Genomic DNA, 21,456 nt, shown 5'->3' with positions numbered 1-21,456 from the left:
AGAACTATTCTGTAAGAATCAATGGGCCGTTCAACATGACCCATGTAGATTGGTGCTGTATTTCTCAGTAATTCAGATTTTCTGAAGCACGTGAAAAGAAGCACATATCAATTTCCTGCTCTTGACTAGATGTCCATCTTGAATATTAATAGAACATCTATTCAGCTTTCATGAATAATCTTGGTCAGATTTCAGTAAGCTATTAAATATGTAAACGAGGGACTCAAGTAGCAAGATTTTTTTTCCCTTTAAACAACTTTGGTAAATTCTGTAATAAGACTTGAAAGTACTCAAGAAGTTCAGCAGGTCTAGCAGCATTAATGGAGAGAATAACAAATGTACCATTTCAAGTCCAGTGTAACTGTTCTTTGGAAGAGATCCTTCTTCTGAGGAAGTCTCATCAAACTCAAGACTTTAATTGAACCTCACTCTCCACGATGTAAAAAGCTCTGGGATAAATTTTCTTGTCTCCTGTTCCTGCCCTCACTCTGATAAAGGATGAATCCTCACACCAGACTTGCGAGTTATTGGATGGTAAATAAAGTGCCGCCACTCTCACTCTCTATTTTCCTCCAACAGGAGAAAACCAAACACAAACGAAGGCAAAGAAGTGACATCAGAGGAGGAGCTACGAGCCTCTGGCCTCTACCCCTTTCTGAGGAGGGCTCTCTTGAATCATTGGGCAGTCAGACAGGGAAAGCAGTGAGAAACAGAGACGGAGGATGGGAGGATCCAGCTCCAGGTTGGTCATGAAACTCCTCGCGTTGTATCTTTTCAGTTACTCCTGCTTCAGCTCAGCCTGTGATTGTAACACATGCCCATTGCTCAGTGGCATCACTTGTAGTGAGAGTGTGCTTGCTGACATACCTTCATTAGCCTCCCGTCTTCTTCATCCTTTCAGCTCAGGGACATTAGTCTCACGAACCAGGGCCCTCAGTTTAGACTTCGTCCAACGCTCAATTCCCCAAACACATCATTTCACTGATTCTTGTGGAGAACACTGGAGAGACATCCAATTGGTAGAGTTTAGACAGATTGAGGAAAGATGATGTGGAGATGCATTGAGAACGTTTAATGGGGAGGGTTTTGGACAAGCAAATGACGGGGAGTCACTGCTGATATGAAAAACAGTCAATGTGCTTTCTCTGCTATTGTAGCTCAGGACACAGATTTAAAGTTTCTAAGGAAGGCTGATTGGCTTCAAGAACAGACAATCTAGCTGATCACTCATACCATGATCTGGACATTGCAGTCCATGAATTCGCTGAAACAATCTGTTGCGTAACAACAGTTATTGTGCTTCATCACTCTATTAATTTGATGTGAGAGTAAAGAAATGTTTTGACAATGTAACAGCTTGCTGCTGAAATATATATTTTATAAAACGCTTCTTTTAGAGATCAGATGGATCAGTCTTCAAACTACTCATACTTCAGTCTGGCTGAGATTAATGAAATGAAGAATACCTTTGTAAAACATGGAGTCACAAAGGTTATACCACTGATACAGAAGAGGTTATATGAACTGGACAACACAGAGCTGAATGTTGCAGTAACAGGAGACTCTGGTGCAGGAAAATCCACCTTCATCAATGCAATGAGAGGGCTTCAGCGAAATGATGAGGGAGCAGCTGAAACTGGGACCACAGAAACCACAATGAAGCCAATTGGCTACAAACATCCCAACCTGCCGCATGTTTGTTTCTGGGATCTGCCTGGAATTGGAACGGTAAAGTTTCCAGCTAGTAAATACCTGAAGGCAATGAATTTTAAAATATATGATTTCTTCATCATTATCATAGCCTGTCGATTCACAGAAAATGATGTGATACTTGCCAAAGAGATTAAACAGCTGGGGAAGAAATTCTACTTTATTCGATCTAAAATTGATAATGATCTTCATTCAGAGAGAACAGGAGGAGGAAGATTTAATGAAGTGAACACACTGGAAAAGATCAGGAAGGACTGTGTCAGCAAGCTGCAAGAGGCAGGGATCCCATCACCCAGCGTCTTCTTGATGTCAAGCCTCAATCTGGATCAGTATGATTTTAATCTGTTAAATAAAGCTCTTGAAGGTGATCTTCCAAATATTAAAAAAAGTGTACACGTACTGGCTCTTCCAAACTTAAATTCAAAGATTGTGGAGAAGAAAAGGGAAGAGCTAAGAAGACAAATTTGGATGGTTGCAATAGTTTGCGGGGCATTCGGGGCATTTTCAGCTCCTGGACAGTTCTTTGACTGTGATATTCCGATACTGATTAACACAATAAAAAAATTCCATGAATGCCTAGGTCTGGACAATGCCTCTCTTCAAAGACTGGCCAACATTGCAGGAAAACCTGTAGAAAAACTAAAAGCAGTGGTGTCAACTCGACTAGTTGGGTCAGATATAATTCCCTATATAATAAGAATAAGAGAGAGGCTCAGTGTCAACAGCATATCAGCAGTGGAGATGACCTTTGCCACAATCCCAGTTGCTTCCATCTTTGCAGCAAGGTCATCATACCTTGCAGCCTACAAGTTGTTGAACGCTGCACTGGATGACCTTACAGAGAATGCACAGAGAGTGATAACAGCTGCAGTTGAAACTGAATCAATCCGGTGAGTCAGTGCTTTAGCTGATATCTTAAAGGCTTACAGAAATTACCCTCTGCAGTATCCCCTTTTTGTGGAGTCATTCCAGGAAATATTCTGTCTATTTCTGGGAAGGAATCCATGCATCAGTGTTTGAAGAATGAATTTGCCTGGGCGTAATGTGAACGAAGAGAGAGGGGTATGAAGGTTAGGAGAGCCCCAATCGATTTTACACACACATAGCACCCAGACCATTCACTTCATTTAACGTAGCACCAAAAAAATCTGCCTGCTCGTAGAACTTTTGAATCATCCAATACTGCACGTGGCCATTCAGCCCTTTTGGCCACAATCGTACCAGCTCCTGAACAAGATGAGCCTTGGTGAGAAAGTTGGGAAAATCAGGTGAGAAGTCCAGTGAAGAACTTCTTGACACCGAGAGCCAAAAACCACATTTTCCAAGCAGATGCTGAATGTTGAGGTGAGATTCATGCTGGAGAGCAGCAAGAGGCTTGTTAGCATGCATAATCACTCCTTAACACTCTCATTATTACTTATTCACACCATATTAAAATGCAGTTTCCTATTCTTCCGCCTACCTGATGCAAACTGGATGCAGAGAATTCCTGATGTGAAAGTCTGTGCAGTTGCCGGTGACTCCATCTCACCACTTGCTTGTCTGGACCTTTGCCTTGAACACACATGATTACTATCTCCGGGCATGCTGCATAAACAGTGACCACAATACCCCACACCCACATAATTGGCAGTTGGCCCATCCCACTTCACCACACCCTCGTGGCAGATCTCTGATCCACTTACAGTTTAGTTCTGCATTTTCATTGCAAAGCTGCTGTCTGAGTACAGGCATGGATTGGATTATGGTGCAGCTCAGGGCTGCATGCCAGCTCTTTTAGCTGTCAATCACTTTATGCCTACATCAAAGGCTCAGAGGATGCCTGCCTTGCCTTTTTGTACTCTGCTCCCTCAGCAAGAAAATAAAGCTACCTCTGTCTTGCCTTACCTTCCGATGTAGACACAAAAGCAGGCAGCTTGTCACTAGTAGTAATCTACCAAGGGCATGGTCACAATGCATTATGGCATCATGCCAACCCCTTATTACATCTGCCCTGCGTATCTTCTGTGTACACAAAATTTGCCATTTATTGTTGGAGGCTTTCCAGCGAGGGGTGTCAAGGGAGTGGGCCATGAATGGTCCTGGAGGTCTCTTCATTAAAATTTAAGGATTTGGGAACAGGTGCTGGGAAATAAATAGTGAGGATTGGAGACAGCATGCTGGGGTGCAGAAAGGATTATTGATGTAATAAGGGGCAACTCAAAATATAAGTCGAGAGATAATAGAGTCATTGAAGGGAAATGAAGAGAGATCATTGACAGTCGGCAACATCCAGGTTTCCATTGGGGTGGGGAGGCTGATAATATACAACTGCATCAGACTGGGAAAACAGTGAGAGACAGAGGAGGTGAACAGGACAAGCAGTCTCTAGGTTGGTCAAGAAACTCCTGGTATTCTGTCATAGGCTCAAAGGTACATAGAAACAGGAGTAGGCCATTCAGCCCACAGAGTCTCTCTACCAGATCATGGCTGATATGCAAGATCACCATGTCATTGTTAGCCAGAATTTAACTGATACCTGTCATGAATATGCTCAACTAGATCATGGCTGATCTGAGCATCTATGCCTGTCTTGGACAGCAAATTCCAATGATTCTAAACGAAGGAAGGAATTCCATCTAAATGAAGGAATTCCTCCTCAGTTTAAATTGCCTCCTTCTTCTCTGGAGATTATGTTACTGGTTGGAGACTCAAATGCCAGGGGAAACATCTTATATAGATTTAGATATAGAAGGGGTGACTGCATTCTATCTGATAAAATTCTGATGGTGCATGATGGAGTTGATATACAGTATATGTAAATATATATATATAGTTACATGCACAATGTATCAACTCCTTCATGCATCATCAGAATTTTATCAGATATAATGCAGTCACTCCTTCTGCAAAATAAAGTTTCTTCCGTTGCTCTTCACAAGACAATTATGCCATTGCAGGATTATTCCGGTGAAGCTCCATTACACTCCATCTATGAAACTATATGGCTTGTTTGAAGGACACTAAAACTGTACACAGTATGTCAACTGAGATCCTGAAAAGGCTCAATGGAAGTGTATCTTTACTCCTGATCTCAAATCCCTGTGCAATGAAGGCCCACATTTTTGCCTTACTAATTGATTGTTGCTGCTGCATGCTAGCTTTTATTGACTTGTAAACAAGGAAACTGGGTCCCTTTCACCTCTCACCATTCAAAAATATTATGCTTTTTCTGATTTTTCTTCCAAATTGGAGAACTTTACACTTATTCACATTTATATTCTATTTTAACATCTGTCATTGGGAAAATGTCAATAAGTCTAATTAATGAAGCAATATCAGCAATGCTTTCTAAAGGGGAAATCATGCCTGACACATTTTGTTAGAATTTGTTCAGGTGGCCTCCAGCCAGATGGATCAACAGGAAGCACAAGATATATTGGATTTCAGTTTCCAAAAGGTGTTCAATAATGAATCATTCATAGATCCAATTATTAAGAGGCCATGGAAATCTTACAATTGGTCTCCACATCCACATCATTTATGTATATTGTGAGCAGCTGTGGATCAAGTACTGATCCTTACCATATCCCACTGGTAAACAGTCTAGCATTTAACAATTATCTATTTATACCTAATTTCTGCTTTCTGACTATTAACCACTTCTCAGATACACTTGCATGTTTTAGCCCAATTCCGTGCCTTCTAATTTTATTCACTAACCCATGTGTGACCTTATCAAAAGGTAGCTGAAAGTTCAAATGACTGCACCCACTGATTCTCCTGGATCAATGCTGAAAGTAATAACCTCAAAGAAACACCAATGTATTTGTTAACAAGATTCTCCCTTCACAAATCTATGTTGACTCTGACCACTTTTATCCTTCTTTTCCAAATTGCCTGTTCTTACATCTTTTACAGATTTTAACGATGAGTGTTGTTAAACTAACACCACTGTGGTTTTCCCTCTTCTTCCCTTTATGAATGGTGGTGTCACATTGCTTTTCTAAGTCTATAGGCACGCTTACAGAATCTAAAGAATTTTGACAGTTAATCACCGATATATTCAGTATCCCTTGAGGCATCAGCTTTAGCACTCTCTCTTGAAGGCAAGATAATAAAATGTGAGGCTGGATGAACACAGCAGGCTCAGGAGCACAAAAGCTGATGTTTCGGGCCTAGACTGCTGTGTTCATCCAGCCTCACGTTTTATTATCTTGGATTCTCCAGCGTCTGCAGTTCCCATTATCACTTGAAGGCAGTCTGGTCCAGGAAATTTATCAGCCTTCAATCAAGTTAACTTTTCCAGCATTAACTCTTTTAAGAACGCTTATTTCTTTTGGTTTCTTCATTCCACACTCTCTTGGTCGCTTTGTATTTCTGGGAGATTTTCTGTATCCTCTGTGAAGGCAGACACAGTTTCTACACCTTGTTCTCTAATCTCCAACTGTAATGTGCCCATGTTTGTCCTGGCTAGTCTCTTTTCTATTTAACATGCCTGAAGATGTTTTTAATGCCCATCTCTAAGTTCCTTGCTTGTTTGCATTCATTATTCTCTTTTACCATTTTTAAGTATTTTCTTGGTCCTTTTTAACTGAGTTCTGAATTGTTCCCAGTTGTCAGGCTCGCAACTTTTTCTTGCATCCTTATAAGCTAATTCCTTTGAAAAAATGCAACCTTTGATTTATTTTGTTAACTATGTATGATTTACTCTTCCATTTAGATTATTTGTGCCTTACAGAAATGGATACAAACTGTACATCTTTACTTTTTAAAGTATAAACCATAGCCTGTCATCAAGTCTTTTAGGGATTTTCCCATTCCACCACAACTAAACGGCTCCTCATAACTTCATAATTTGTTTCTTCAGATCCAAAACCTGAGTTTCAAAATGAGTTCTATTGCATTCAAATCAAATCTAAAATTCCCTCAAATTTGGGTCACTATTTCCAAAAGGCTCCTTTTTAGCAAGATTATTAATTAGCTCTTACACACTATGCAACCTTTGTCCAAAATAGCCTGATTCCTAGTTGGTTCCTCAATATACTGCTTCTATATGCTCTAATACATCATCAGTGGCACTACTGCTGTTTGGATTCACCCAGTCTGTGTGTAAATTAAAGTGATCTGTTGTTTCTGTATTACCATGCTACATGAGTCAATAGTTTCATGATTTATAGCATGCCTAATATTACCATGACAGTTTGCTAATCAGAGTTGAAGGAGTCTGAGCTTTGATCACTGCAACACATCAGGGAGGGGGAGATTTACCAGTGTTTCTAGAGGCAGTCACACCCTATAGGTTGAGTACTTCAAATTTGGCCAGTGGTCAGGACCAGGATGGTGTGACTAAAAGTGAGGCAGTCATTCTCTGGATTATTACCCAAGCCATGTGCATATTTGCATAAAGTAAACAAAATTAGGGAAGTAAACAAAATTAGAATTTGGACAGAAAGGAATATGGTACCATTGGATCAGCCTTCACCTGAACTGATCTGGGACAAGGATCCTAGAGGAAAGGATAAATTGAGTGGTTGCAAGGATTTTAAATTTGTTTTAATGTCAGAGAGACATACAGCATGGAAACAAATCCTTCGGTCCAACACGTCTGTGCTGACCAGATATCGTAAATTAATCTGTCATTTGCCAGCATTTAGGCCATATTCCTCTTAACCTTTCCTATTCATATACCCATCCAGATGCCTTTTAAATGTTGTATTTGTACCAGCTTCTACCATCTCCTTTGGCAGGTCATTCCATACACGCAGCACACACTGCATGAAAAATTTGCCCCTTTCCTTTTAAATCTTTCCCCTTTCACCTTGAACATATGCCTCTAGTTTGGATTCCTCTATCTTGGGGCAAAGACTTTAGCTATTCACCCTTTCCATGTCCCTCATCATTTGATAAAGCTTTAAAAGATCAAACTTCAGCTTCCAAAGCTCCATCCTCTAAAGATTCTGCGTATAGTTCAAACCCTCGAACCTTGGCAACTTCCTTGTAAATCTTTTTAGAATCTTTATAAGTTTAACAACATCTTTCCAAAAGTAGGGAGACCAGAGTTGCACACAGAATTCCAAAACTGCCCTAATGAATGTCATGTACAACTGCAACATGACCTCCAAACCCCTGTAGTCAATTTCCAAACCAATAAAGGCAAGCTTACCATACACCTTTTTCACTACTCTTTCTATCTGCAACTCCACTTTCAAGGAACTATGAACCTATACCCAAGGCCCCTGAGCTTGGCAACATTCCACTAGACCTTACCATTATAAGTCCTGCCCTGATTTGCTTTAACAAAATGCAATACCTCACATTCATCTAAATTAAACTCCACCTGCTACTCTTAAGCAGTTAGAAGAGATTTGGAAACATGATGAAAGCTTCCAAAGTAATAGGACAGAGAGTTTGGAAAGGGTCAGGAATCTTAAAAAAAAAAGACAGATTAGGAGACTCCTCTGAGAAGAGCATGTCAGTGCATTGAGGATGTTGTGCTTAAAAGCATGCAAAACACAAAACAAATTAAATGAGCTTGTAGCTAAGATTCAAATTGGCAGGTACAGTGTTGTGTGTATCACCGGAGACATGGATGCAAGGAGATAAGGGCTGTGACCTAAATTGCTAGGGACACCTGTACTATCGAAAGGACAGGCAGACAAACAATAGGGACAGAGTTGCCTTGTCAGTAAGAAATTAAATTTAATCAACATCAGGAAATGATACAGAGTGAGAAGATGTAGAATCTTTTTCTCTTTTATTCATCCGGATGTGCGTGCCACTAGCTGAACTGTTTTGTATTTTGCATGCTTTTAAGTACAACATCCTCAATGCATTGACATGCTCTTCTCATAGGAGTCTCCCAATCTGCCTTTTTTTTAAGATTCCTGACCCTTTCCAAACTCTCTGTCCTATTACTTTGGAAGCTTTCATCATGTTTCCAAATCTCTTCTAACCGCTTAAGAGTAGCAGGTAGAGTTTAATTTAGATGACTGTGAGGTATTGCATTTTGTTAAAGCAAATCAGGGCAGGACTTATAATGGTAAGGTCTAGTGGAATGTTGCCAAGCTCAGGGGCCTTGGGTATATAACCTAAGAATCAACTACATTGCAGGGAATCTGGAGTCACATGTTGGCTAGACCAGGGGAGGACGATGGATTTCCTTCCCTCAGGGACATTACTGAACCATACGGGTTTTTCCTGACAATTGACAATGGTTTCATGGTTTTAATGGTTTCTTTCAAGATTATTATTGAATTCAAACTCAGCCATCAGCCAGATGGGTAGAGTTAAGGAACTGCAAATTGAAAAGGACCCCATGTAGAAATTAAGTACAGGCTCCTTTGCTGTGGCCAGGATGTGGGGGAAAAAATAACTCAGGAGATAGAAAAGATACGTAAGAAAGGCACTATTACACAAAACATGTGGGACTTCATTATGCAAGTAGACTAAGGAAATCAGGTTGGCAGCAGATCCTAAGTAAAGGAATTTATGCAATATCTATGAGATTTCTTTTGGAGCAACTTATGGTATAGCCCACCAGGGGAAGGTAATTCTAGATTTGGTGATATGTAATGAGGCAGACTTGATTAGGGAGCTTAAGATGAAGGAACCTCTCAGGAAGAGACAGTAGACCAACAATTGCAGGAGTTTCTGGGTGTAATTGAGTACACAGTACAGAGGTTCACCCCAAAGAAAAGAAAGATTATCCGGGGTGGGATTAGACAGCCATGGCTGACAAAGGAAGTCAGGAAATATATCAAAGAAAAAGAGACAGCCTTTAAAGTGGCCAAGAGCACTGGGAACTCAGAAGATTGGGAAGGCTACAAAAACAGACAGAGGATAACAAAGACAGCAATAAGGAAGAAGATCAAATATGAAGGTAGGCTAGCTAGTAATATTAGAAATGATAGTAAAAGTTTCTTTCAATACATAAGAAACAAACGAGAGGCAAAAGTAGATATTGGGCTGCTCCAAATTGATGCTGGAAGGCTAGTGATGGGAGATAAGGAAATAGCTGAAGAACTTAATAAGTACTTTGCGTCAGTCTTCACAGTGGAAGACATGAATAGTATGTCAACAATTAGGGAGAGCCAGGGGGAAGAGTTGAGTACGGTAGGCATTACAAAAGAGAAAGTGCTAGAAAAGCTAAAGGGTCTAAAAATTGATAAATCTCTTGGCCCCGATGGGCTACATTCTAGAGTTCTGAGGGAGGTGGCTGAGGAAATAGTGGAGGCTTTGGTTGTGATCTTTCAAAAGTCACTGGAGTCAGGGAAAGTCCCAGATGACTGGAAAATTGCTGTTGTAACTCCCTCATTTAAGAAAGGATCAAGGCAAAAGATGGAATAGTATAGGCCGATTAGCCTAACCTTGGTAGTTGGTAAAATTCTAGAATCCATTGTCAAGGATGAGATTTCTAAATTCCTGGAAGTACAGGGTCAGATTAAAACAAGTCAGCATGGTTTTAGTAAGGGGAGGTCATGCCTGTCAAACCTGTTAGAATTCTTTGAAGAGGTAACAAGTAAGTTAGACCAGGGAAACCCAGTAGATGTTATCTATCTAGACTTCCAAAAGGCCTTTGATACAGTGCCTCACGGGATGCTGCTGAGCAAGGTGAGGGCCCATGGTGTTCGAGGTGAGCTACTGGCTTGGATTGAGGATTGGCTGTCTGACAGAAGGCAGAGATAAAAGGCTCTTTTTCGGAATGGCAACCGGTGACGAGTGGTATCCCGCAGGGTTCAGTGTTGGGGCCACAGCTGTTCACCTTATATATTAATGATCTGGATGAAGGGACTGGGGGCATTCTGGTGAAGTTTGCCGATGGTACAAAGATAGGTGGACAGGCAGGTCGTACTGAGGAGGTGGGGAAGCTGCAGAAAGGTTTAGACAGTTTAGGAGAGTGGTCCAGGAAATGGCTGATGAAATTCAATATGAGTAAATGTGAAGTTTTGCACTTTGGAAAAAAGAGTACGGGCATGGACTATTTTCTAAACGGTGAGAAAATTCGCAAATCAGAAGTGCAAAGGGATCTGGGAGTGTTGGCCCAGAATTTTCTAAAGATTAACTTGCAGGTAGAGTCCGTAATTAAGAAAGCGAATGTAATGTTGTCATTTATCTCAAGAGGGTTGGAATATAAAAGCAGCGGTGTGCTTCTGAGGCTTTATAAGGCTGTAGTTAGTGCCCATTTAGAATACTGTGTCCAATTTCGGGCCCCACACCTCAGGAAGGACATACTAGCCCTGGAGCGTATCCAGCGGAGATTCATACGTTTGATCCCTGGAATGGTAGGTTTAACGTATGATGAATGGCTAAGGACCCTGGGATTGTACTCATTAGAGTTTAGAAGGTTGAGGGGAGATCTGATAGAAACTTACAAGATAATGTATGGCTTAGAAGGGGTGGACGCTAGGAAGTTGTTTCTGTTAGGCGGGCAGACTGGGACCCGTGGGCACAGCCTTAAAATTAGAGGGGGTAAATTTAAAACTGAAATGAGATGACATTTCTTCAGCCAGAGTGATGGGCTTGTGGAATTCATTGCCGCATAGCGCAGTGGAGGCCGGAATGTTGGATGCCTTCAAGGCAGAGATCGACAAATTCTTGATCTCAGAAGGAATCAAGGGCTACGGGGAGAGTGCAGGGGAGTGGAGTTGAAATGCCCATCGGCCATGATTTAAATGGCAGAGTGGACTTGATGGGCCGAATGGCCTTAATTCCACTTCTTATGTCTTATGGTCTTATGGTCTCAGGAGCAGTGAGCGTAATGTAATACAATTTACCCTTTAGTTTGAGAGACAGAGTTGGAATCAGATATAACAGAATTACAATTGAGCAAAGCTAACTACAAAGACATAATGGAGGAGCTGGCCAGAGTTAATTAAAAGGGGAGGTTGAGCAGGGAAGACGTTGGAGCAGCAATGACAGGAGTTTCTGAGGGTAATTTTGGAGAACAACAGAAATTCATTCCAAGGAAGAAGAAAAATACTAAAGGGTGAACAAAACAAGGGAAAATCAGTACTGTATAAAAGCAAAAGAAAAAGTGCACAACGTGATGAAAATGAGCAGGAAGCCAGAGGATTGGAAAACTTTTAATAACCAACAGAGGATGTCTGAAAAAAAGCAATAAGTCAAGCGGGTAGGTAAAAGAGACAGAGGATGAAAAATGTGGGTAAGTTAGCCAGTAATACTGAAGAAAATTGCAAGAGTCTTGAGTTATATAAAAGATGAGAGTGGCAAAAGTTGATAATGGATTGCTCAAAAACGAGACTAGAGAAATCATAATAGGGAACAGGAAATACTGGGGAACCTGAATGGGTGCTTTACACCAGTCTTCATGGTGAAAGACACCAGCAGCATTCAAGAACTTCAAGACAGTCAGGAGTCAGAGCTAAGTTTAGCAGCCATCACTAAGGAAGCTGGGGAAGCTCAAAGGTCTGAAGGTGGACATATCACCTGAATTCATGGACTATGCCCCCAGAGCTCTGAATGTGTTAACTGTGGAGATTGTAAAGGCATTGGTGGTGATATTTCAGGAGTGACAGGAGTCAGGATGGGTCCAAGAAGACTGGAAAATAGCTAAATGTAACGCACATTTTTAAGAAGGGAGGGAAGCAGAAGTCAGGAAACGATAGGCTCGTTAGCCAGACCTTGGTCATTGGTAATATTTTGAGTCCATTATTAAGGATGATATTGCAGAGCACTTGGAAGGGCGTGATAAAATAGGGCTGAGTCAGCATGATTTCATCAAGAGGAAGTCATATCTGACAAATCTGTTAGAATTATTTGAGGAGGTATTGAACAAGTTAGATAAACGAGAGACAGTGGATATGATCTATTTGATAAGCCTTTGAATAAGATGCTGTGCAGGAGGTTGCTAAGTGAGATAAAAGCCCGAGGTGTTAGGGACAAGGTGCTGCCGTGGAGAGAGGACTGTCTGACAGGCAGATTGAGAGAATAGGGATAAAGGGGTCTCTTTTGAATGGCAGCTGGTGACTAGTGGAGTTCTGTAAGTCTCAATGTTGGGACCACAACTATTTGCACTTTTACATTAACAATCTGGAAGAAAGAACACTATTGCTGAGTTTGTAGATAACACAAAGGCTGAGGGACAGGTCGTGATTGAGGGGGCAGAAGACTACAGAAGGACTTTTAAAAGCCAGGAGAGTAACAGATGAAATACAATGTGGGAGAGTTAGGTTATGCACTTTGGTAGGAAGAACAGATGCATTGACAATTTTCTAAATGGGGAACAGCTCCAGAAATCCTGAGGCAACCTATTCCAGGATACTCATAAGTTTAACATGCAGGGTCAGTTGGCAGTTAGGAAGGCAAATGCAATATTAGCAATCATTGCAAGATGTCTGGAGCAGGGATGTACTGCTGAGGCTGTATAAGACTCTGATCAGACTGCATTTTGAAGATGGTGAGCAGTTTTGTGCCCTAAATCTAAGGAAGGATATATTGGCCCTAGAGGGACTTCAGAAGCAATTCACAAGAATAATCCCTGGATTGAAGAACTTATCATACGAGGAACGGTTGAGGACTCATGGTCTGCACTCCATGGAGATTTGAAAGAGGACGCAGGAATCTCATTGAAATTTACAGAATGCTGAGAAACCTGGATAGATATGGAGAAGATGTTTCTACTACTAAGAAAGACTAGGACCTGAGGGCAGAGCCTCAGAGTGAAGGGACTTCCCCTTAGAACTGGGGAGGCAGATGGCTTAGTTTTACTATCGCTGGACAGTTAACCCAGAGACCCTGTGGGAATCTTTGGTTGTAATTGGCAGATGGTGAAATTTGAATTCAATCAAAATATGGAGTTAAGAGTTCAATGATGATAATGAATCCATTGTCGATTGTCTGGAAAAACCCATCTGGTCACTAATATCCTTTAGGGAAGGAAACTGCCATCCTTACCTAGTCTGGCCTACATGTGACTCTGGACCCACAGCAATGTGGTTGACTCTTAACAGCCTGCTAGGCAATAAATATTGCCTGGCCAGCAATACCTTCATCCTGTGAATAAGTAAAGAGAAACGAAGATGAGGAGGAATTTCTTCAACCAGAGGGAGGGAATCTGTGGAACTCATTGCCACAGGAGGCTGCGGAGGCCAAAATATAAGGTGTATCTAAGATGCAGATAGGTTTTTGATTCGTCAAAGGATCAAGGGTTACAGGGAGAAAGCATGAGAGTAGGGTTGACAAATGTATCAGCCATGGTTGAATGATGGAGCAATCCTAATGGCCTAATTCAGCTCCTATACCTTATCATCTTATGTCTTATGGTGGCCAATAAACAACTCCCACCAATGTTCACTGTTATGCACCCAAACTGATTTTACATTTTGCTCCTTTGATCTAAGATCTTTTCTTAGTAATTTACTGATTTCATTTCTTAGCAAAAACTTTTGCTTGTCCTTACTAAATCCTAAATATCCTTGAATATTCATCTTTTGAGTTCAGTCACCGTGAAGCACATCTCTGTAATATAAATTAAATCATATCCATTTACCTCAAATTGTACAGTAAAATTATTAACATTTTTGTGAATACTGCACAGCAAGCATTCAGATGCAGTAGCTTTAATTCAGACTTTGTTTTAATTATTCTTTATTCTGATCCTATTTGGTGCTCACCTTTGCTACTTGTCTTCTAATTTTGCCTTTGACTTTTCTAATTTTTTACCATTTCACTTCTGTCAAATCTGACCTCCTTCTCAGCTCCCTGTTCCCCTTCCATGAACTTGGTGCTGACTGCAGTTCTCTAAGGAGGCAGTGCCCTCACCAAGCTAGAATACCAATTAGCAAGTGGAACTTTAAGGTTCTCTTCCTGGTTCTCTTGGACTTTTTGATAAACACCCATTTCCTTTCTGTCTGCAGTGTAACTGCCTCTCTGAACATGCTACCCACCCTTGTTCTCAGCCTCACAGATACATCATAGTGACATTAGCTGCCAATCAACCTGCAAAACCCAGAGCTCGGGTTTCTGTGGCTGGTTACATCACATGCACATATGGTTGGCTATGTCCGTGGCAGCATCCATGTCTTCTCATATGCAACAGGACCCACACAACATGTGAGCAAGCTGTCTTGCCATGCCTAAACTGAAGTGTTTCTTCAGCTTCTGCTACTAGAATACAAACTATCAATGCAACATATTATATTTGCTCAATGTTGCTCATAAAGAACGTATACTGGCATTCATACAGCTCCTGAATTCTATTAAACTCTCTCTTTCTTCAATCCTTAAACAGGAAGATGTATCTTCAACAGCCAAGGACCTTAGTTTGCGCCTTAACAAATTGTCACTTTACTTGAGCCATCAAAATACTTGAACCTCACTAACATCAATTGAGAACCAGCCCCTTGGGAGGGCTTAGATAGACTGAAGGAAGGTGATTCAGAGACTAGTGAAGGAAAACTTGGGGTGTGGTGATAAACATTTGGTTTCTACTGTCTAGAGACAGAGACATAAAGGATATGATTTTTTTCAAATGTGGTAACTATGAATCTAAACACAAGAGGTCCATCAGTAAGTAGGATGATAGCCATTCACCTCTTTGCTCATGGTAAGACCTTGTGTACAAACTGGGCATCACACTCAACTATATTTAAAACAATGATTACATTTTAACAATCAATGAGAAATTAAGTGTGTTGGGAGGCTCTGAAAGTTCAAGAAAGGATTATTTTAAACTTATTTTCTTCCAGAGATCAAGAAGCTGAAGCTTCAAATTGTTTGGAAAATCAAACAGTGGAATCTTCAAACTCTTCATTCTTCACTGAGGAAGAGCTTAACAAACTGAAGTCTGATTATGAAACGGGTGGAGTGGAAAAGGCTAAAACAGTGTTACAGCAGAAAGCAACTGAACTGGACAAGACAGAACTTAATGTTGCAGTGACAGGAAAAACAGGTGCAGGGAAATCTTCCTTCATCAATGCGATGAGAGGACTTCAGTTCAATGATGAAGGAGCAGCTGAAGTTAGTTCCGTCATGTGCACAATGGAGCCAACCAGATACAAACATCCCAACCTGCCAAATGTTTGTTTCTGGGATCTACCAGGAATTGGAACCATACGTTTCCCAGTGAATGAATACCTGAAAGAAATGAAATTTAAAAAATATGATTTCTTCATCATTATCTCAGACAGTCGATTCACAGAAAATGATGTAATACTTGCCAAAGAGATCAAACGGCTAGGGAAGAATTTCTATTTCGTTCATTCTAAAATTGATATGGATCTTGCTGCAATGAGGAGAGGGATGAGAGTTAATGAAGAGGAAGAACTGGTGAAGATCAGAAATAACTATGTCAGCAAGCTGCAAGAGGCAGGGATCCCTTCACCCAGAGTGTTTCTGATTTCAAACTTTGAACTGGATTGGTATGATTTTAGACTCTTAGATAAAGCTCTTGAAGATGACCTTCCACATATAAAGAAAAGTGTGCCCACGTACTGGCCCTTCCAAACTTAAACTTGGACATTGCGGAGAAGAAGAGGAAAGAGCTAAAGAAACAGTCTGGATGTTGGCGACGCTTTCTGGTGAAATCGGGACAGTGCCAATTCCTGGAGTCTCCCTTGCTAGTGACTTAGGTATACTGACTGGAGGAATAATACATTTCTGTCACTGTCTGGGTCTGAATGATTTTTCTCTTCAAAGACTGGCCAAAAGGGCAGGGAAACCTGTGGAGGATCTGAAAGCAGTGGTAACAACTCCCGTGGTCGTGGGAGAAATAACTCCCAATGTCATGAACAGATAGGCCTGGGGAGTTGTTGCTGTCACCGTCTCAACAACCGAGCTCGCCCTTTACATCGTCCCAGTGGTTGGTCCCATCTTTGGAGCAGGGTCATCATTCCTTATGACCTACAAACTGCTGAATGCTGTGCTGCATGACATTGCACAGAATGCACAGAGAGTGGTGACAAGTGCATTCGGGTCCAAAAATGATCCAAACCAAACATCAGTACAGTGACTGAATGCTGTAGTTGATGGATTCTCAGATGTTGCTGAAATAATATTAATAATTATATATTATAATAATTGTTATTTTAAAATATTCCTTTGTTACTGAGCTCATTAGTAAAAATATTCTTCCCCCAAGTCAGGGAAGTGTTATTGCAGAACAGTTTCTTTTGGATTGCTCTATTTACATGTATCAAATGGAGAATTTTAAGAATCAAATTAATTTCACATCTTCCCTTCTCAATTACACTGAATATGCTGATGGGTTTAATGTATGTCCCACTCACCTGGCATTAAAACATTCCACAGAGCAGAAAATGTCTGAAAAGGATTCAATTCTCTGAAGATCTCAATATACATTATATCAAAATATGGTGAAAGTGCTGGATAAAATAAAAGCTATCGGCCCTGACATCATACAAACAATGCGACTGAAGACTTCTGCTCCGGAACTTGCCAAGTCCCTTGGCAATTGGCATACTGGAAGCCAGCTGACAAACCACAGCACAGATCAAACCATGGGCCAATCACTGCCTTTTTCAGTCTACTCTCAATCCTTAACAAAGTGACATAGCTATCAAACAACACTTGCTCAACAATAACCTGCTCTCTGATGCTCAGTTTGCTTTCTGCCATGCCCATACTTGAAAGAGTTGAACTGCACATATGATGGGGAGAGACTGCACTTGGTATCAAGATTCCACATCTCACTACTAGTGGGACAGGACTTGGTGCAATCCTAATGCAGCAAGGACAATGTGTTACATCTGGTTTTGGGGAATTGACACAAATCGAACCATTGCACTCAGATGGACAAAGAGTGCCTGGCCATTGTCTTTGTTTGTGAACATTTTCATCAATATCTACTTCCAAGGGACAATGTAAAATTCAGCGCTGACCATACGCCACTTCAGGGCAATTTCCACAAATTGCCACTATCTGCTCCAAAGATTGTTTCCCAAAATACAGAGGTACCACCTGGACATGATAGGCAGGTGATTTAAGTAGGTGTAAATTGCAAACGTGCCATTGAGAACAGCCTTCCTTATGAAGAAAGTCACAAAGGATGCTAGAGTCATAATGTACCTGGTATCCATATGCTGCATTATCTATGGAAACAGACCCTTCAATCCAACTCATCCATGCAGACCAGACATTCCAATCTGACCTAGTCCCATTTACCAGCACTTGGTCCATATCTCTGAAAATCTGTCCTATTCATATACCCATCGAGGTGCGTTTTAAATGTTGTAATTGTACCAGCTTCCACCACTTCATCTGGCAGCTTGTTCCACACACGCAGCACTCTCTGTGTGAAAACGTTACCCGTCAGATCCTTTTACAATCATTCCCCTCTCACCTTAGACCTTGCTGGTGACAGTGGCAGAGTAGGTAGCATTCAGGGCTCCTGAGACCAACCCCTCCTCAACACTGGGACAGCCTCATTATTCTTTCACCTTTTCTTTCTTATCTCTTTTGTCTTCATCTTCTTTTTGGTGGTGACAGCGATATAAGGCAACATCAGCGGGATCAGCAGCCGAAGCAGTGGCAGTGCAAATAGGGACAGGCAGCCTGAGGCGTCTGGTGGTGAGAGCAGGAGCAGGCTTCAAAGCAGCAGAATCAGGCAGCCCGAGGCTGCAGCAGGGGCAAAGTTGAACCCAGAGTGGGGGAGACCAACCCCTTGAGAGGAGTGCGAACCCAGTGTGGCCAGGTGCTCATGGACTGTTAGCGTTGAATTATTTACAGTGTTTCTACCCACGTCACCCATCTCATTCCAAGACCTTCAGCAGTTGGCCTAAAAACCCTCCGTTTCTTCCTCTCCTGTCAGCCCAACCAGTCCCCCTCCACTGACATTCTCATCCGTTTAACGGAACTTGACTTTACCCTTAACAACTTTTCCTTTAAGTCCTTGCACTTTCTACAAACCAAAGGGGTGACTAGGTGTACCAGTATGGGTCCGAGCTATGCCTGCCTCTTCGTGGGATACACTGAACAGTCCCTCTTCCACTGGTATACTGGTACTGTGCCCCCACAACTTCCTCTGCTACATTGATGACTGCATCAGCACTCTCTCATTCTCCTATGTGGAGTTTGAATAGTTCATCTACTTTACTAACATTTATCAAGCCAATCTCAACTTTACCTGGATCATCTCCGATACCTCCCTCCCCTTCCTGGATCATCTCTGCCTCCATCTCTGGTAACCATCTCAGGTAACCATCTCAGGATCAACATCTATTTCAACTCTCCTACAGAGCCAATCACATCCTGCACCTTTACCACATTTGCCTCCGTCTTACAACACTGAGTATATTTCAAAGTTCTTCATTTTGTGTAAATTGCTTTGATCCTAGCGAGTTTTGAGAAGATTTGTAGCTCAGGTTGAGGTTCTGGATGTGATATTGCTCACTTACATTGAACAAACAGGCAGAAAGCTAGCCACCAGGATACATGAACATCAACTATCCACAAAACGACATGACCCACTATCACTAGTATCCTTGCATACAGATGAGGAAGGACACCACTTTGATTGGGACAACACATCCATCCAAGGACAAGCCGAACAGAGACACGCACAAGAATTCCTAGAAGCATGGCATTCCAACCGGAACTCCATCAACAAACACATTGGTTCCAAATCAATCTACCATCCTCTGAGAAAAAGAACAGGAAATGGCATCACCAATGCAGAAAATGACATCACCAACCCAAGGAAACCTAAACAGATAAATAGAAAGCGGGACATAACACCAGCACTTCATCGGAGGCTCACTGATGATGTTACCTAGAATGGTGACGAACCGTCTGAAAACTAACCTTCTTGCTTTGATCCATTAGACTGGAGCTTTTTTGCAGTGTGACCCCATTTTTAATGCCTCAGATTTCACAAGGTGATGATTTGGGAAGGTGTGACAGATTTTGAGTGGTTGGCTGAGCTTTGATTGCTGGGAGATGTGGAAACTTCAGTTATTGAGAGGGAGGACATGGAGAAGAATCAGCACTGGGGGAGTTGATGTAAAGATCGGGATCTCTAAAGAAAGCCCTCAAATGTCTGCCCGTTTTTAGGCTTTTAAGGCTTCTTAATTTGCCGCAACAGTAGGGCTCAGAGAACTGTCCATTGGGTCACACCCACCATCAATGAGGGGAAAAAAAATTAAAGGTATCTCACAGTTTTTGGAAGTCAGAGCAAACTCCACAGGAGCCATTGCTGCTTTGAAGGACGTGACTCCGGAATCTGACCTTGTGACCTCAATGTTTTGGAAATTCTGTACTACATTCAGTAGCCACTTTGAAGATATCTCACATCCTTTCCTGATGAATCTGACATTTGGGCACCAGGCAAGGATAAATTGTTGGTTGGAAAAACTGTCAATCCCTGAAGTTGGGGTAGAGAGAAAATTCCTTTGGAAGCTTGCTGCTTTCCTTATTCTCTGTCTTCCTCGATAGGGTAAAGACTTGAGAGTGAAGTCAGGAATATATCTGGGGATGGGAATGGGGGCACAGGGATTTCTCAACATGTGCCGTGAAGTACTTACTGTATTTTAGAGTCGTACAGCATGGAAACAGACCATTCATTCTAACCAGCCCATGCCGGCCATAATCCCAAAGTACACTAGTCCCACTTGCCTGTGCTTGGCCCATAACCTTCCAAACATTACATATTCATGCATTATCCAAATGTTTCTTTAAATACTGTAACTGTACACACATCCAGCACTTCTGCTGGCAGTTCATTCCACATATGAACCAATCTCTGTGCAAAAAAAGTTGCCCCGTGCTATTTTTAAAAATATTTCTCCTTTCATCTTAAACAAATGCCCCCTAGCCTTGAAATCCACAACCCTAGGGAAAAGGCACCTGCCATTTAGCTTATCTATACCCTTCATGATTTTATAAACCTCGATAAGGCCACCCTTCAATCTCCTATGTTCCAGCGAGAAAAGATACCAGCCTTACCAATTACAGTTCTCCCTCACTACTGTCCTGAGGTGCCGCTTGCATTATATTCTCAAATCCTTCTGGCTGAAGAGCCAAGAATGCTGCTAACTGAACATATTGACATGAATTGAAATCTGTTGTCACTGATAGACCTTCCTCCGATAATTCTGTATTTTCAGGGTTAATATTGCGCTAAAGCTGACATGCTTACCTCCCATATCACTCACTTAACCTCTGCCAGTTCCCCTGTGGTTACCAACTGCTCAGATACGATACTACATTATAAGATAGATGGAATAGTTATTGCAATGACAACTGTAACAAAATACACTCAATGTGCAAGAATTCTTTGTTCTGAATCAAGCTACCCTTTTTCAATAGGTTGAAAAATAAAACAAATTTAGTTTAAGGCATGCTCCTCTTTTGTATCTGCTTTTAATACCATTTTATGCAATTACCATACAATTGCAGTTCAGCTTGTTTTGACATTTGTATCTGAAAGCATTCTAATTAAATACTGCATTTACAATTCATAGTTGATAATTATTTTGTAAACCATTGACAAAGTTATTATTCAAAGGGTTTTATTCAATTTGGAAATCTTCTTTCCATTCCTCATTTTTAAGTTTTGTTTGCTTCCATAGTATGAGTCAAAACTTGTTAAGGCATCAGGGATTTTAGCAGCTGCTGCAGGAAAGCTGGTAAGACACTCATACTTGTGCTCCTGAGATGCTGCTTGGCCTGCTGTGTTCATCCAGCCTCACATTTTATTATCAAGACACTAATACTGCCTCTTCCAGGGAATGCTTGCCAAATCACAACCCAATCACGCAGTGGCAAGGCCACCAGTGAACTCCCCCTGAA

General features: G+C 41.4%; 1 protein-coding gene across 1 annotated transcript in view; it reads left to right on the top strand.

Annotated features, from left to right (window-relative positions):
* The window catches only part of LOC125458729 (interferon-gamma-inducible GTPase 10-like), a 32,770-nt gene extending 11,682 nt beyond the window's left edge, over window positions 1-21,088 (top strand). The window contains 4 exon segments of the mRNA XM_048544261.2: window positions 580-742; window positions 1,398-2,600; window positions 15,399-16,143; window positions 16,146-21,088. Coding sequence (XP_048400218.2) covers window positions 723-742; window positions 1,398-2,600; window positions 15,399-16,143; window positions 16,146-16,280 — 2,103 coding nt within the window. The 5' untranslated portion in view covers window positions 580-722 and the 3' untranslated portion in view covers window positions 16,281-21,088.
* Window positions 21,089-21,456: the final 368 nt, after the last annotated feature.

Source organism: Stegostoma tigrinum, chromosome 15, assembly GCF_030684315.1.
Source record: "Stegostoma tigrinum isolate sSteTig4 chromosome 15, sSteTig4.hap1, whole genome shotgun sequence".
Taxonomy (NCBI): Eukaryota; Metazoa; Chordata; class Chondrichthyes; order Orectolobiformes; family Stegostomatidae; genus Stegostoma; species Stegostoma tigrinum.
The sequence above is the reverse complement of the archived record's forward strand: the minus strand, read 5'-3'. Positions and strand labels throughout refer to the sequence as shown.